Below are 17,333 nucleotides of genomic sequence, written 5' to 3' on the forward strand. Positions count from 1 at the left end.
ATCTTCCCATTTATTATTGGGATGACAAGTAGAGGGGTTGACATAGCTCAAAACTAAACCCGTTTATAAGCTCTGCTCATACAGATAAGACAATTCCGAGATGAGTTGAGATACTGAAAACAGATATTGAGAAGATTACACTCTACAGCATTGCTCGTAACAGCAAAAAATGGGAAACAACAAAAACACCCATCATTATGGGAATTCTCAAATAATTTGGAGCAAGCCTATTTGATAGAATACAGTACAATTAAGACAGATGAAGTCTAGCCATCTATATTCATGTAAAAAGATCTCAAAAACATACAGTTGGGTGACAAGTCAAGTTGTAGATCAATATACAAAATATAATAGTATTCATGTAAAACTAGAAACCAGGGTAACTGCGTTTGTCTTTGCTTTGCGTAGGCATGGATATGATGCCAGATACAGTTTCATCACTAGCAATGATGGGGAAGTACGTGCTGCTCTCTCGTCTCTTCAGTCTAACAGTTTACGAATCTAAAATCTCCCCATCCCCATCCCCGCGCCCCGCCCCGCCACGGAGAAGGCTATCCAGACTAGGGAATGAAACACGGATTCGCCCCTCACTTAGGAGAGTTCGATCTCTCTAGTTCTCAATTCCTTCTCCAGAGGCAGTATGTGTAGAGACGAACAGCCTTGGCGAAAGAGAGACGTGGATTTATCAGCCTTTTTCAGTGTCATATTCTTCATTTCAAAACGCAGATTCTAACATCTAGTGAGGTTTAAAAGTTAACGTGTCAAATGACTAACAGTAGCTATTTATAGTAGCAGTAATAGAATTTCATTTACGGGCTCAGCATCAGGGTCGCTAAACAGAATCACGGCTTTTCACGCCGCCTTCCACCCAAAACTGATTTACTTTGCTTTATCCTGGTGATGTTTCAGAAACAATCCAGAACAGTTGCTATGGCGACACTCTGGTTCCGCCTCCAAGCTCGTTCGAACAGCTTGCTGGGAATTGTAGTGCGTGGGAGATTATACTCACGGAGGGGGCGGGGCAGCTTCCGGAAAAGGTATATTTCCGGTTCTTGCCTTCACACCTACCTTCCTTATCCTCCCTGCTTCTGGGCCATTGAGCCCAAAATAAAAGCCCATCTATGTGTCTTCCTTTCCATGCCTGTCGAACTTACAGTTGAAGACAGGGTAAGGGAAGCAATGTGATGCCAGGGCCGTAGAAGGGAGCCGCACAGGTGGTACAGGAAGAGGCGGGGCGCCCGCCTAGGGCACGGAGGCTCTGCCTCCTACATCACTTCCGTAAACAAAGAGCACTGTGGAGGCGCAAGGTCCGGGATGTGACCCCGGCTCGAGCTGCGGCGGTAGCATCGGCGGCTGCGGCGGTGGCTTCAGAGGCCCCGGGGTCTTTGCAGGGTGAAGAGAACCACGATCCCCTTTCTCCTCAGGTATGAAGTGGAAACAAAGGCACCTCCCCAGTGTCTCTTTTACGCCCCTCCCATCATTCTCTGGCCACTACTGGATTCTGGGCGGTGAAGGGTCTCCGTGACGGCTGATTGGGGAAGGGAAATGAGGTGAAGTCTAAAGAGACTCTTGGTGGTCTTTCTTGGAGGCTGTGAGTTCCTGGCTCTCAAAAGACTACGAGCTGTATTCTGTGAAGGTCTTTTCTGAAAGGTTCCATGCTGCTTGGTATACAGGAGGAATTTCGGTGCTCCTGTAGTAGTGATGTTACCTCCCAACACGGGTAATTTTCGAGCCCTTCCCCCTCAGAACATCTTAGTTTAGACCACTCTTGGTTTATTTGCGTTGCTTTACTTCCTAGTTTTCTTTCTTTCTTTTTTTCCTTCTTGTATCACCAACTGTATATAAGCGTCATTAAATTAAAAAACCAGTTTGTTTATGTGTAGCATAAATGCATAAGATCCTTGCCTCTAAGAACTGATATCCCATCTTCTGGGTTGTTATTTTTTAATTGTTATAATTTAATTTGTGTTGCATGCTGAACCAACCCCAGAAGGTCTGTTCTGTTACTGAAAATGCTTCTTAAAGGAAAAACCGTTAACCAAGATTTAAGCAGTTTGTTCTCTGCGCTTACAGACTGGGCAATACAGCCTTTCCTTTACAGCCTTTGGTTCTTTGGCAGTTTAGCTCCAGTTATGATTGTCTAGAGTCAGCCGAATAAACTGAGTTCAGTGGTTTAATAACAGTGCTGGTAGCACACACACACAAAAATTGTTTTTATTAAAATTCTCAAGTAATTACTTTAGGAGTGACATCAGTGTATTTGAGTCTTTTTGAATGGTCATTGTTGTTTAGTCACTAAATGGTCAGAAGACTCTTTTGGGACCCCATAGACCATAGCTCACCAGGCTCCTCTCTCCATGGGATTTTCCAAGCAAGAATACCAGAGTGGGTTGCCATTTCCTTCTCCATTGAATGGTCATAGAATGATTAAATTCAGCACAGCATAGTCAAGACCTAATGCTGCTAAGGCTTTTTGCCATCTGATGAGACAAGTAATCATATAAATTTCTCATCTTATAATACATGAAACAATATAATTAGGAAGAGTTGAATTTGCTGCTAAGTCACTTCAGTCGTGTCCGACTCTGTGTGATCCCATAGACAGCAGCCCACCAGGCTCCCCCGTCCCTGGGATTTTCCAGGCAAGAACACTGGAGTGGGTTGCCATTTCCTTCTCTAATGCATGAAAGTGAAAGTGAAAATGAAATCACTCAGTCATGTCTGACTTTTAGCGACCCCATGGACTGTAGCTCACCAGGCTTCTCCATCCATGGGATTTTCCAGGCAAAAGTACTGGAGTGGGGTGCCATTTATGCATAAGTAAAAAGGAAATGTAGAAGGATGTTTTTAGATAGGTGGCTGAAAAGAAAATAAAGCTGGTTAATACATAAAGTTAAGGGATAGTACTGGGTAAATTCCCTTGTGGCTCAGCTGGTAAAGAATCCGCCTGAAGTGTGGGAGACGTGGGTTCAATCACTGGATTGGGAAGATCCCCTGGAGAAGGGAAGGGAAAGGCTACCCACTCCACAATTCTGGCCTAGAGAATTACATGGGTCCCTGGGGTCACAAAGAGTTGGACAGGACTGAGCAACTTTCACTTTCATATATACTCTCTCTGGAAAAACCAACTGTTTTTCATAGTGTAACTTTTAAAATGAACATTCTTTGGCATTGCCTTTCTTTGGGATTACCTTTTTTGGAAGTACGTGAACCATGAACTTTCAGATGTTCAAGCTGGATTTAGAAAAGGCAGAGGAACCAAACTGAAAAAGCAAGAGAGTTCCAGAAAAACATCTACTTCTGCTTTATTGACTATGCCAAAGCCTTTAACTATGTGGATCACAACAAACTGTGGAAAATTCTTAAAGAGATGGGAATATCAGACAACCTGACCTGCCTCCTGAGAAATCTGTATGCAGGTCAGGAAGCAACAGTTAGAACTGGACATGGGACAACAGACTGGTTCCAAATTGGGAAAGGAGTATGTTAAGGCTGTATATTGTCACCCTGTTTATTTAACTTATATGCAGAGTACATCATGTGAAATGCCAGGCTGGATGAAGCACAAGTTGGAATCAAGATTGCCGGGAGAAATATCAATAACCTCAGATATGCAGATGACACCACGCTTATGGCAGAAAGCAAAGAAAAACTGAAGAGCCTCTTAATGAAAGTGAAAGAGGAGAGTGCAAAAGTTGGCTTAAAACTCAACATTCAAAAAACTAAGATCATGGTGTCTGGTCCCATCACTTCATGGCAAGTAGATGGTGAAACAATGAAAACAGTGAGAGTCTGCAGCCATGAAATTAAAAGACACTTGCTCCTTGGAAGAAAAGCTATGATCAACCCGCTCCTGCTGCTGCTAAGTTGCTTCAGTCATGTCCAACTGTGTGTGACCCCATAGACGGCAGCCCATCAGGCTCCCCCGTCCCTGGGATTCTCCAGGCAAGAACACTGGAGTGGGTTGCCATTTCCTTCTCCAATGAATGCAAGTGAAGAGTGAAAGTGAAGTTGCCCAGTCGTGTCCTACACTTAGCGACCCCATGGACTGCAGCCTACCAGGGTCCTCCATCCATGGGATTTTCCAGGCAAGAGTACTGGAGTGGGGTGCCATTGCCTTCTCAGATGATCAACCTAGACAGCATAGTAAAAAGCGGAGACATTACTTTGCCAACAAAGGTCCGTCTAGTCAAACTGACCTATGGTTCTTCCAGTAGTCATGAATGGATGTGAGAGTTGGACTATAAAGAAAGCTGAGTGCCAAAGAATTGATGCTTTTGAACTGTGGTGTTGGAGAAGACCCTTGAGAGTCCCTTGGACTGCAAGAAGATCAAACCAATCAATCCTAAAGGAAATCAGTCCTGAATATTCATTGGAAGAACTGATGCTGAAGCTGGAACTCCAGTACCTTGGCCACCTGATGCGAAGGACTGACTCATTTGAAAAGACCCTGATGCTGGGAAGGATTGAAGGCAGGAGGACAAGGGAATGACAGAGGATGAGATGGTTGGATGGCATCACTGACTCGATGTACATGAGTTTGAGCAAGCTCTGGGAGTTGGTGATGGACAGGGAAGCCTGGCATTCTGCAGTTCATGGGGTCACAAAGTTGGATGCAACTCGGCAACTGAATTGAACTTTTTTTATATTGGCAAAACTAAATGTATATAATAAAATTTCATGTTTCCTTGGAAATAGAGAAAGTAAATTCAAAATAGTTATGGAACAAGTTTAACTTTACAGAACAGTTTTTGTCAAGGAACTAGGATCAGTATTATCTCTTGGGAGAAACTGAATTTCTATGTGGTAGCTGAAATAAGGTTTCTGGTTGCTAGTTAAAACGCAGGTACCTATGTCAGCTGTGAGGGATTGGGGGCAGGAGGAGAAGGGGACGACAGAGGATGAGATGGCTGGATGGCATCACTGACTCGATGGACATGAGTTTGAGTGAACTCTGGGAGTTGGTGATGGACAGGGAGCCCTGTCGTGCTGCGATTCATGGGGTTGCAAAGAGTCGGACACGACTGAGCGACTGAACTGAACTGAACTGATGTCAGTTATACATCTGTTTAAATCTAGTTCTTTTTTCAAAGAATACATTTTAGAAGGAAAATCTAAAGACCACCTAAGGCTTGAGTCAGGCTGAATGGTTTGGTGTTCAGGTGTCACACCGTTTCTATAACAATATAGGTTTTTGAGGGCAAGGACTTTGTGTTGCTCAGTACTGTCTCACCAGTGCCCAACATAGTGTCTGACATGTGGAAGAGAGTAAATATTTATGGGATGAACTAGTAAAATGATGAACAAAATTTCTTGTCTAACAGGTAGTTTTGGTTAGGGCTTCTGTGTATTTAGTACAGTAAATTAAGCTCAAGGATCCTTGTTCTCTCTTTAATGACCTCTGAAGTTCTTGATCATCTTTCAGCCCATAAAGTGGGTCTTTGAACCCCTTTCATTTTGGCATCTTATAGCATATGTGTATAAATCTGCTGTATTTTCTTAGGTCATAACAAGCTGGCCTGGGTGCAGTAAGGAACTTAAAACAATGGAGGAGCGCAAAGTGAAGAGGAGAAGTCCTAAGTCTTTTAGTGCCCACTCTACTCAGGTTGTTAATACCAAAAAAAATGCCATTCCAGTTAGTAAAAGCACGGGGTTTTCAAATCCTGCATCCCAGTCAACTTCACAGCGACCAAAGTTAAAAAGGTGAATTCTTCTCTTTTACATTATTATAGCAAAATGCTATTAAATACTAAATCCACTCAGTCTTATAACATTTTTTTTTATCTTGGTTTGACTTTTGAGGCACATACTATATGTGATTTAGAAAAAATTTTATGAAGGTTACAGTGTACAGAGATTAAAAAATGCAAAATGAATGATTGGCTTTAAGGCTCTTTGTCTCATATTAAAATATACAGAGCAAGAGAACTTGTAGACAAAGTTGATGAGCTAGCCAGAAATGGAAAAGAGGTATGTGGTGGTTGTTTTTTACACTGAATATTGGTGCTTTAGTTTTTTATTTTTAAATAATGAATTCATTGTTTTAATAGAAATGATTTGTATTTATTGTAAATATTTAAACACAGGAAAAATTAAAAGAACAGAAGAACACTAAAATTCCACCACCTGGAAGTAATCACTATTAACATTTGGTGAACATCGTTTGTCTTAAAACTTGAAACGGGGGACAAGTTTGAATGTGTTATGTATTACTGCTGCATATATGTATTTTGTAGTGTTAGACATTTGGAAAGCAAGATAATATCTTTAGAGAAAAAGCACTTCTTAACCTCCATCCTTTAGACAGTTATGATTAAATAAACTTCCAGTTGCAAGTTCATCATGAGAGTCAGTTAAGGAAGTAACGCTGTGACACTTTGTAGCTGCTAGATTTACACAAAAGACGAGAGGGCTGTCTTAGTGATGATCTCACACTCTTTTTGAGGAAGCCAAAGAGACATAACCAGAGACACTTGGAAAAGAACATTCCAGTAAGGACTAAATGAAAAACAACAGGAGTTACAAGGGCTTCTGGAAAGGAGTTTTCCTCCTGGAGGAATTTAATTTAGAGTCAGATTTTGAATATGGTTATGGTTGGTGGAAAAAGAGGGCCAAGAGATTTGCAAGGAGATCACTCTTTTTTCCAGATTTTTGCATCAGTTTATTTGTAGCTCATTGTCATTTTCTACCTGGTATTTTTATTCCTATATGCCATTCTAGAATGTAGGCTTCCTGATGCCTGGGGCTTATGTGCCAGACAGTATTTAGAGTAGGACTTGGCACAAAGTGTAATTTCAGTGGGTACTTTTTAATTGAATTATTTTAAAATAAAGTGAAACAGCATGACATGATCAAAAAACTTGAAGTAGGAAGGGACAGATTTATATTCTTTTTTGAGAGGGTTGTTAAATGATGAACTGATGCAAAACAGTTACTTGGATAAAGCTTCCAGTTTGAAAAAAAAACAATTTGCTACACCAAGACCTTATATTCTGTAATAGTTTATCTCAGATTTTAATGTGAGTATGAATCTCCTGGGGATCATTTTAAAATGTAGTTTCTGAATCAGTTAGTCTGAGATGGGGCTTCAGATAAGCATTTCTAGTAAGCTCACATGTAATAGGGATGGTACAGGTCTTAGACAGCACTAGAGTAGCAATTTAATATCATATACATATAAAATTACAGATCTTGCTTTATGAAGAACTGTTACTGACCTACTGTCAACAGCCCATGTGTTCTAAATTGATTTCAAGAGAATTAGTTTTGTCTTGCCACCTTCCCCCCACACCCACAGCCCACCCTATTCATCTGACCCAAACTGTAGTGAGTACAGTTGTGGGGAAGATGTCTTCACACAACATTATGCAGAAAGTAATTGAGTACTCAGTATATGTGTACTTCAGGATCTGTAGTGTGTGTTGGGGTTATAAAAGTAACCCCTGTTCCCAGTTAGTCTTTGAGCCTTCATTCACAGACCACCTTTAGGAAGTTTCCTCTGCTGTCCCTAGGCTGAATGAACTGTTTTTTCTCTTTGTTCCCATATCTCAATGTGTGTAGCACCATCACTCAAGTGTTTGGTAGCCTGGGATATGCTGCTGCTGCTAAGTCGCTTCAGTCGTGTCTGACCCTGTGCGACCCCAGAGATGGCAGCCCACCAGGCTCCCCTGTCCCTGGGATTCTCCAGGCAAGAACACTGGAGTGGGTTGCCATTTCCTTCTCCAATTTGTGAAAGTGAAAAGTGAAAGTGAAGTTGCTCAGTCGTGTCTGACTCTTAGCGACTCCATGGACTGCAGCCTACTAGTCTCCTCCGTCCATGGGATTTTCCAGGCAAGAGTACTGGAGTGGGGTGCCATTGCCTTCTCCGTGGGATATGCTAGAGATGTATAATAATAATCAGTGTCTACTAAGGGTTCTGAAAGGGCCTTCCTGAGGAAATCACATTTAAAGGATGTGTGGGAAGTAGCCTTGCAAAGATGGCAGTTGGGGGGTGGGGAACGATGCTAATGTAGGCAAAGGATTAGCTGAAAGTAGATGAGAGAATGGATTTCTAGGAAGCAAAAGAGAGCATTGACAGAACAAGAGGATTCCTGAAGGTTATTGGACTACTAAAGAGTTTGAATTAAGTCAATTACATGATCTGATTTTACTTTTTAAAAATTGACTTGACTACTCTGTGGGCAAGGAAGGGGGACTCAGACAATACACAGAGGCAGGGAGACCAGTTGGGAAGCTGTTGGACTTGTTCAAATAAAGAACAGTAGCAGTGGAGAAGGAGAGAACCAGAAAGCTTATAGAGAGCTTTATGGATATAATCAACAGGACTTCCTGCCTGCACATGGGAACCATAGGAAGCTGGAGGAGTCAAGGATGATAACAGACTTTAGCACTCCATCACATCATGATTGTGAATTTATGTCTGTCTTTCTCCTTAGACTGGGCATGCTTCAGTACAATAACTGATGTCCTGTGCATGTTCATGTACTCAGTATCTGGCAGCAAGTCAGCTACAGAGTAGGGGCCTCATAACCACTTACTGGACAACCCATGGTTCGGGGAACAACTGGGATAAGGTTTAGATGAGAAAGCAGAATGTTTCCTGAGAAATGAAATATGAAACATAGGTTAGTAAGAAGACTTACTAATTCTCTTTTCAGTTAGTTATTTATTTGCATATCTAAAGAATTAGCATACTGGAGGAAAAGAATGTCCCCTGGAGGAGGAAATGGCAACCCACTCCAGTATTCTTGCCTGGAGAATTCCAAGGACCGTAGAGCCTGGCAGGCTACAGTCCCTGGGTCACAAAGAGTCAGACACGACTAGCAGCTGAGCACGAAGATCTATTACTCAAACTTTTTATATACCTTAATAGTTCTAGTTTACATTCGTTTGAGATTTTCACAGCCTGTTCTTCTGGTTTCTGCCTTGAAATGACTGCTTTTATTTAGTATTGTTTTTATCCTTATGTCTTGTTTTTATGGAAAATTCCATTTAACTCACTAATTTTGCTGAATCTAGAACACCTTGAAAAAATGGAATGATCTCTTTTTAAAGATAATCACACACAGTTGATTTTTTCATTGCCTCCTTTTAACAGAGTGTCGAAGGAAAAGGCCAGACCTCCTGGTGGAGAAGGCAGAGGCGCCCAGGCAGCCCCGATCCAGCACTCCTTCCTTACCGACGTCTCCGACGTCCAAGAAATGGAGAGGGGCCTGCTCAGCCTGTTAAACGACTTCCATTCTGGCAAACTCCAAGCATTCGGTGATCCACAGTGTTTCTGTCCACTCTTTTCCTTCTCAAAATATTTGCATCATATTTTCTGCATGTATTTGTCATTCTTTTTTTTAAAGTGTCAGGTTTTTTTATTAGAAAAGTCCAGAGGCATAAAATGCAATCATCCTAGATTTCATTTGTCATGGGATATAATTTACCTTTTACAATTTCAGGAGAAAAGATTTTTTAACAAGGGTTGATTAGTTGAAATGTTAAAGTAGGATTGCTGTTGATGGATTAAGTCTCTTGAAAGTATAACAAACAACAGGGACATTCTTTGTCAATTAAAATATTTTAGATTTAGTGTTTTCAATTAGGAAAGACTCGATTATTTTTCTTTGAAGCCTAAACTTGTTTCTTGCTCACGAGTCCTGATTTTCAAGAATTTCATGGCTGAAGTTCTTGTAAGACTCTTAATTTCACTCAGATTATTATAAAATTCTGGGTTACTTAATTCTAATGGCATTTGTCAACTAGGACATGAATAGATGGTGTTAATACTCCTACATATGATATTACTATTAAAAAAATTTTTTTCTATATAATTTTTTAATGTCTGATCATATTTTAGATTGTTATTGTTTTCTTGATCAGGGATTTGATTTATAATTTTACACAGAAAATATGCAGTCATTACAATGTGATTTACAAAAAGAAAGAAAACTGATTTATTTTATGTACCTAGACTTTAGAAGTTTTTCCTCAAGATGGTTAGTTTAACCTATCCTAATCTTTATTAATGTTCTGGAATGTTCCCCCAGGAAATGAATGTTCCATTGAACAGATGGAACATGTTCGGGGAATGCAGGAGAAATTAGCTCGCTTGAACTTGGAGCTCTATGGGGAGTTAGAGGAACTTCCCGAGGATAAGAGAAAAGCAGCCAGTGACTCTAATCTGGAGAGGCTTCTGTCTGATGTGAGTACCGTCCTCTTTTTTTAAAATTCTTTTTTAGTCAAAATTTGTATTGAGATAAAATTCACCATTTTAATCATTTTAAAGTATAAATTCAGTGATTTTTAGTATACTCACAAAGTTGTACAGATATCACCACATCTAATTTCAAAACATTCTCATCACTCCAGAAAGAAAGCCTATACCTCTCCATTCTCCCCTCTCCCCATCCCACAGCAACCACCAATTAATCTTCTGTCTCTATAGATTTGCCTACTCCACACATTTCATATAAATGGAAGTCATAAAATACGTGACTATATATGTCTGGATTCTTTCACTTAGTGTAACATATACTGTTTTTTAAAAAAATTTATTCAAAGGAAATTATATTTACATCTAAGCATATTTTCTGAGATGCTGGCGAATCTAAAAGTAAAAATATTTGCTTCTGTACATATATAAAGGATCTTAAGATATAAAAGTATCTCAAAAGATCCTGGCATGATTAATATATTTTGCATTAATTACTCAGGTGGTAGTTCCATGTACATTTGGTGTTTATTGTAATTTAGTGCAGGGTCTCCATAGAACTGTATAACTTTAGCCAATTTAATGTTTTTGTAACTCAGATTTTTCTCTCTGTAAAATAGGGATGATTAATTCTACTTTCTACTAAAAGTATATCATGTGAAATCTTTTTGTAATCCATAAAGTTTTTAAAGATTTTGATCATTAAAATGGCAACTTTTTTCTTTTAAAACCTATCAGAGATGATTATAGTTAAGAATGGTTTTAAGAATACTTATAAAGCTTCTTTTTTTATCATAAGGTTTTAACTCTTTTCTCATATTCTTATTTCATAAATACTAAAGCTATTATTATTTTAAGTGACTTTCTCAGTCTAAAAAGTTTTGGAAAGTTCTTTAATATTTTGCTTTTTTATGTAAAGAAAGTTTAAATGAGAAATAATATCTTTAATATCTGATTAACAATTATCTACTTATGATATTTATGTTATAAAAATGAAAATTAAATTTGTTGCTTTGTGTTTACAGCTAGAAGAATTGAATTCTTCCATGTATCCTTTGCTTAGTATCAGCAGTGAAAAGTTTACAGATTGTAATTTTTGATGAATAGTACTAATGAAGTGAAGAAGCCTACTGTTATTTACTGGGGCCATCTCTTTTTCCTTTTGGAAAAATTCCTCCTAAATGGAATTTCCTAATTGTTTTGTATGCTTAAAATTTATTTTTCTATCATTTGTGCTTTGCTTTATATTGTTTTTGGAATTTTAAAACAAAATTTTAAATATTTTAATCAAAAGAATTAAGAATTAGCCTAGTTGCCATATACATGATTTTGAATCTTAGATTCTGAAGGTAGATGGAAGTGGGATAGTGGACATAATAGACTACACTAAATTTAATGTTAGAATTAGACGCATTAAAAAAGGTGTATTATGGGGTTAACTTAAAGGAAATCACCCAGGCACATGTAAAATATTCATGTTTTGACATTCCAATTTAGAGCATTTATTTCCAGAACTTTAAAAAATGTATTTTTGAATGTAGTGATAGGCACAATATGTAAGAATAAAAAAAAATGATCTTGTCTATATAGAATAATTTTAGAAGTAAGGCATCTTTTTAAACCAAATAATGAGATACTGGTAAGGATACTGGTTATAGAGTCAAGAGATTTGATTTTCAAAATTTGATTCCACATTTTGCTAATGTAAATTTTGGCAGATTGTTTAACATCTTAGAGTGTCCTCTGTAATTTGAGATAATTGCTACATGTAATGATGTGTACATGAAAATTTCCAAACTATATGTTATAGACTACATATTTTAAAAATATTTTGCTATTATTGCTATAAAATATACTATTTCTAGCTGCTAAATGTATAATAACAACAATGAAGAAATAGGAAGATATATAGATATAAATCCAGTAGTAGTAACTAATATCTAACCTTTATTGAATACCTATTATTCACCAAGTATTATATGAGCATTTTACATGCATTATCTCATTTGGTCCTCCCCATCAAAGTAGGTAGTTCTACCCTTCATTTTACAGATGAAGAAAACACACTTTTAAGAAGCCACATAAACTGTAGGGAGATATGGATGTGAGGTATCATGTCAAGAAAGACTTTAATACAGGGATAAATATGAGTTAGGAGGTGTTTCTCAAGGGATAGTTCCTAGTTCTTTTTTTATATTCTTTTTATAAAAAATTTTTTTTAATTTATTTGGCTGCACTGGGTCCTAGTTGCAACATGTGTGATCTAGTTTCCTAACCAGGGATTGAACCCAGGTTCCTGCGTTAGAAGTGTGGAGTTTTAGCCACTGGACCACAAGGGAATTCCCTTTTATATTTGTTTTAAGCTTCATATTCTATGCTTTATATTCTTTCTTATATGCTTATGACACATAATTCCTATCCTCTTATCTGAGTTTTTGTTAAATTTTTAGACTTATTTGTCTCACCAACTTTCTCAGTTCAACCCCCACATTTAAACAAGGCATGGTGGTAGAGTACAAGAATGTGGGTTTTGGATTGCTTGGTTTCAAATGTTGGTAAGCAGCTGTAACCTTGAGCAAAGCCTGGCAACCTTAGTTTCCTCATCATTAATGTTCTCTCTGTAATCATACTTTCTCCTCCTAATTTTGCTCTCTATAATCAGTTATTGTTTTTGTTCAGTCACTAAGTCATGTCAGACTCTTTGCGATCCCATGGACTGCAGCATGCCAGGCTTCCCTGTCCTTCACTATCTCTCAGAGTTTGCTCAAACTCGTGTCCATTGAGTCAGTGATGCAATCCAACATTCTTATCCTCTGTTGTCCCCTTCTCCTCCTGTCTTCAATCTTTCCCAGCATCAGGGTCTTTTTAATGAGTTGGCTCTTCACATCAGGTGGCCGAAGTATTGGAGCTTCAGCTTCAGCATCAGTCCTTCCAATTAATATTCAGGATTGATTTCCTTTAGGATTAACTGGTTTGATCTCCTTGCTGTCCAAGGAACTCTCAAGAGTCTTCTCCAGTACCATAATTCAAAAGCATGAATTCTTCAGTGCTCATCCTTCCTTATGGTCCAACTATCACATCTGTACATGGCTACTAGGAAAACCATAGCTTGGACTATACGGACCTTGGTAGGCAAAATGATGGCTCTGCTTTTTAATATACTGGCTAAGGTTTGTCATAGCTTTCCTTCCAAAGAACAAGTGTCTTTTAATTTCATGGCTGCAGTCAGTGTCCTCAGTGATTTTGCAGCCCAAGAAGGTAAAATCTATCACTCTTTCTACTTTTTTCCCCATCTATTTTCCATGAAGTGAAGGGACCAGATGCCATGATCTTAGTTTTTTGGATGTTGAGTTAGCCACCTTTTTCACTCTCCTCTTTCACCCTCATCAAGAGGCTCTTTAGTTCCTCTTTGCTTTCTGCCATTGGAGTGGTATCATCTACATATCTGAGGTTGTTGATATTTCTCCCAGAAGTCTTGATTGCAGCTTGTGATTCACGCAGCCTGGTATTTCACATGATGTACTCTGCATATAAGTTAAATAAGCAGATCGTCTTGGACATCTGAGTGCCTTCCTGAGTACGTACACTTGGACATTTGGGTAACCCTGAGTCCAACTCATGAATGACAAAACCAAAGAGAGACAGACAACTACAGATAAAGACTCCAAACCAGTGGGTCTCATTGACAGAATGCATACTACTTCTACCTTAAAGTGACTGGTCACCCCTTAGGCCCAGCTGAACGGGGGAGGCAGAAGTTGGTTAGTCTTAAGTATGGGTCACCCATTAGAGATGGTTCTCAAAGTGAGGTGTGAAACGATGCTTCATTGTTATGACTTTTAGGAGCACCAGAATGAGGTGCATTCAACTATTTTGGGGCATTAAATAGGGGAAGGTGGGTGCAATGCAGTGTTCTTTTTATCCTTTATATTATGTTCTAGTTGTTAAGCTGAACTTAGGACACACTTGAAAAAAAAGTATTGGGATTTGAACACCACATAGAAAAACTGGTTTCTAATCTACAGGGTATTGGGCTTTGGAAAAGAGAGGAGAGGGAAGAAAATAATTTTTATATATTTCTTTCCCCCATATATATTATGAAAAAAATAATTAAAATATCTTCCCAAAGATTTTAGGTAATTGAAATATATCCCTGGATATCTGTGAGCAGTGTTTTCTGGAATCTATGTACAGAAGAAAGAGCAATTTATTATCTGCTGAGCAATAGATAGGATTGAATAATTTTTATTAGTTATTTAGAGAGCTTAAGAAAAGGCTACAGTCCCTGACAGAACAAGTAGAAAAGTCTCTGCCTGCTAAGAATGATAAGTGGTCAAACATAGCCCTGTCATCAGTGCCCCTTAATGTTCAAGATTATTTCAAAATCCTTTCTATTACTATAGCAGATATTGCTAATCAGTCATGGCATTGTCTGCCATTTAACTGGACAGGGACATGAAATTACTTGCTATCTCTTAATTACAGTTAGTTGTCAGGCATTATCAGTTCTGTTTTATATTCTTTCATTCTCTACCCTCATCACCTGATTCTATAATATTTCAAATTTCTGTTCTCTGGAAACTCTAGAGTTGCACTGTTCAATAGGACAACCACTAGCCAGGTTATCTAACTGAGCACATGAATTGTGTCCAATATGGGTTGAAATATGCTGTAAAATGTGCACACCTAATTTCAAAGATTTAGACCAAAAAGAAGAATGTAAAGTATCTTAATGTTTTTATAAAGATTACTTGTGAAATGATAATTTTCTAATTATTAGTATAAATAAGTATATTTTAAAAACTATATCTGTTGCTTTCATTATATTTCTGTTGGACAGTACTGCTGTAGACTTTAGACATTGCCACTAAATAGTTATTCTTCCTAAAATATCACTTTTATCTTGCCATTCCTGTTTCTTACCAAGTTCTTCACTGTGTCAGACTTTTTAAAGGCTCTCAATAATTTGATCACAACATATTCATCCTGTTATGTTTTTTATTATTTTTCATTCCCATCAAGTTGGTTCTCTGGATGCTCAAATTTATGCTCACCTTAATGCCTTTGTTCAGGTTGTACTTTCTACCTAGAGTTACTCTGGCCTACCCTTTCTCCTTATCAAATAACACTCAAGCTGACCACATTAATAAAGCATTTTGTTTGTATCTCAGACTAGCATTCTGCCTTGTTTCATCTTATATGTGTTAAATTTCAACCTTCCAACCGAACGAGAATATCTTTGACAGCAGAGTTGCTAGCATTTAGTTGTCCACAGGATATCTAGATCATTGTTTGAACTGGGTCTTGAAAATCAGGTGGTAAATGAAAGGTGAAAGAGGAAAATAAAAGGCAGTGATCAGAAGGATAGGGAATAAACTTTGCAGGAATTCTATCCTATTTCCAATCTTCTTGAAGAATAGTCATAGGATTGTAGGAAAGGTTTTAGAACTATGATGATTTTCTTCTATTTTACTCTTTTGGACTTTCAGAAAGAAATTATCTTCCCAAGGATCATAAAGTGGTGTTATCTTCTCAAGTGAATTTTGTTAATGCAGTAAGTTTTCATATTTTCATATTTACCATGAAGATGATTCTTGCTGCATTAAAGTCATTTTGTACTCTGTTAGAACCAGGAACACAGTCTTGAATCAGTGACTTTAAGTCTTCAAATTCTAGACATAGTAAAATACTTCACTACTTTTAAAGACCATCTTACCACATCCAAGTTTCTCAATAACAGCATAGGCACTTTCTCTTTAAACATATTTCTTTTTCTAATACCTCTGTCTCTTGAATGTAATTTCCAGAAATGTAAAAGAAGTACTCATTAGAGAATGAAAATGTTCTTAACTGATGAATTCAGACAAAAACTCCATTTGGCAGATGCACAAGATGTTCCAAATACTTCCACCAGCTAAAATGAAATTCAGTTGCTTTCTCGCGGTTTGAAGAAAAGCAGCACTCTTTACTTTTCCAGCTGAATCCAGTAGCAGAATCATCTTCCACAATAAGGAATTAAAGTAATTAAAGTGCAAATACAGTGATTGCTTTCACATGCTGCTTTTAGTAAACGTGACTTGCCATAATTCACCTAACTGGAGGTCTAGGCCTTGTTGAAGGCTTAATCAGGAAATGTGATACAGAGCTTTTGCTGCTATGCTTAATATTGTTGCCTTACGGGTTTATACTTGAAATGCACTGTGCTAAATGTTGTTGATGGGGCTGAAGGATTTATCCTTCCTGAGCTCATCAAACTTATTCCACTATTGATAAGTTGATGATGCACAGGCTTTTTGTGGCAGCCCAGCTTCAGTTTACATTAGACAATCAGTACACACACCTGGTGTGTTTTCCAGTGGCCAGTGACAACAAAATGTTGAATGAATATTTGTGAAATTTGCTATTTTTAATAAAGTGATTGTTTTAAATTAAAAACAGTCTCTCTGTTTTAGATAAACTTACAGTCTTCAGTCTGGGAATACAAGGGCTGGCTCAATCCTCAAAGGGTAAACTGTATTTAGAAAATTGAGGTTCTGTACCTTTCTTGCAAACCTTGCACCTTGTGCACATTTAAATATTGATATAATGAAAAAGAGCCTGGGTTTTGATCTTACTTAGACCTTGGTTTGAATCTCCATTCTGCCCCTTAGCTTTAGGTTCAAGTGTGTTTACTCAGTTTCTGTTTTTCGTTTTTAATCTAGAAAAATGTGGTTAATAACCAGCTTGTAATGGTTGTAATGCGGAGAAGGCAATGGCACCCCACTCCAGTATTCTTGCCTGGAAAATCCCATGGATGGAGGAGCCTGGTAGGCCGCAGTCCATGGGGTCGCTCAGAGTCAGACATGACTGAGTGACTTCACTTTCACTTTTCACTTTCATGCATTGGAGAAGGAAATGGTAACCCACTCCAATGTTCTTGCCTGGAGAATCCCAGGGACAGGGGAGCCTGGTGGGCTGCCGTCTATGGGGTCACACACAGTCGGACACGACTGAAGTGACTTAGCAGTAGCAGCAGCAGCAATGGTTGTAATGAGGAAGTAAAACATGTATATATAAGATCCTTAGCACCATAGTTGACACCAGTAACGTTCAGCAGTCAGTAGCTTATTAATATTAACATTAGCTTTTAAACAAT

The 17,333-nt window shown here is 38.3% G+C and overlaps 1 protein-coding gene across 2 annotated transcripts; it reads left to right on the plus strand.

The window, feature by feature from the left end:
- Positions 1-1,060: 1,060 nt before the first annotated feature.
- On the plus strand, positions 1,061-16,633 carry CCDC28A (coiled-coil domain containing 28A). 2 transcript variants are annotated; one of them, XR_005720822.1, is made up of 6 exons: positions 1,061-1,424; positions 5,504-5,703; positions 9,098-9,325; positions 10,035-10,189; positions 11,224-11,246; positions 16,062-16,633. XR_005720822.1 is itself a non-coding variant. In XM_040238772.1 (6 exons), exons 2-6 carry the CDS (start codon positions 5,546-5,548, stop codon positions 16,114-16,116), a joined length of 555 nt encoding a protein of 184 aa, XP_040094706.1. In that variant the 5' UTR covers positions 1,061-1,424; positions 5,504-5,545; the 3' UTR covers positions 16,117-16,633. The 2 variants fall into 2 exon arrangements, 1 of the variants encoding a protein (XP_040094706.1); XM_040238772.1 differs by having other exon boundaries at positions 9,098-9,261.
- The last annotated feature ends 700 nt before the right edge of the window (positions 16,634-17,333 follow it).

The sequence above is a fragment of the Oryx dammah genome, unplaced genomic scaffold (genome assembly GCF_014754425.2).
Source record: "Oryx dammah isolate SB20612 unplaced genomic scaffold, SCBI_Odam_1.1 HiC_scaffold_4, whole genome shotgun sequence".
Classification (NCBI taxonomy): Eukaryota; Metazoa; Chordata; class Mammalia; order Artiodactyla; family Bovidae; genus Oryx; species Oryx dammah.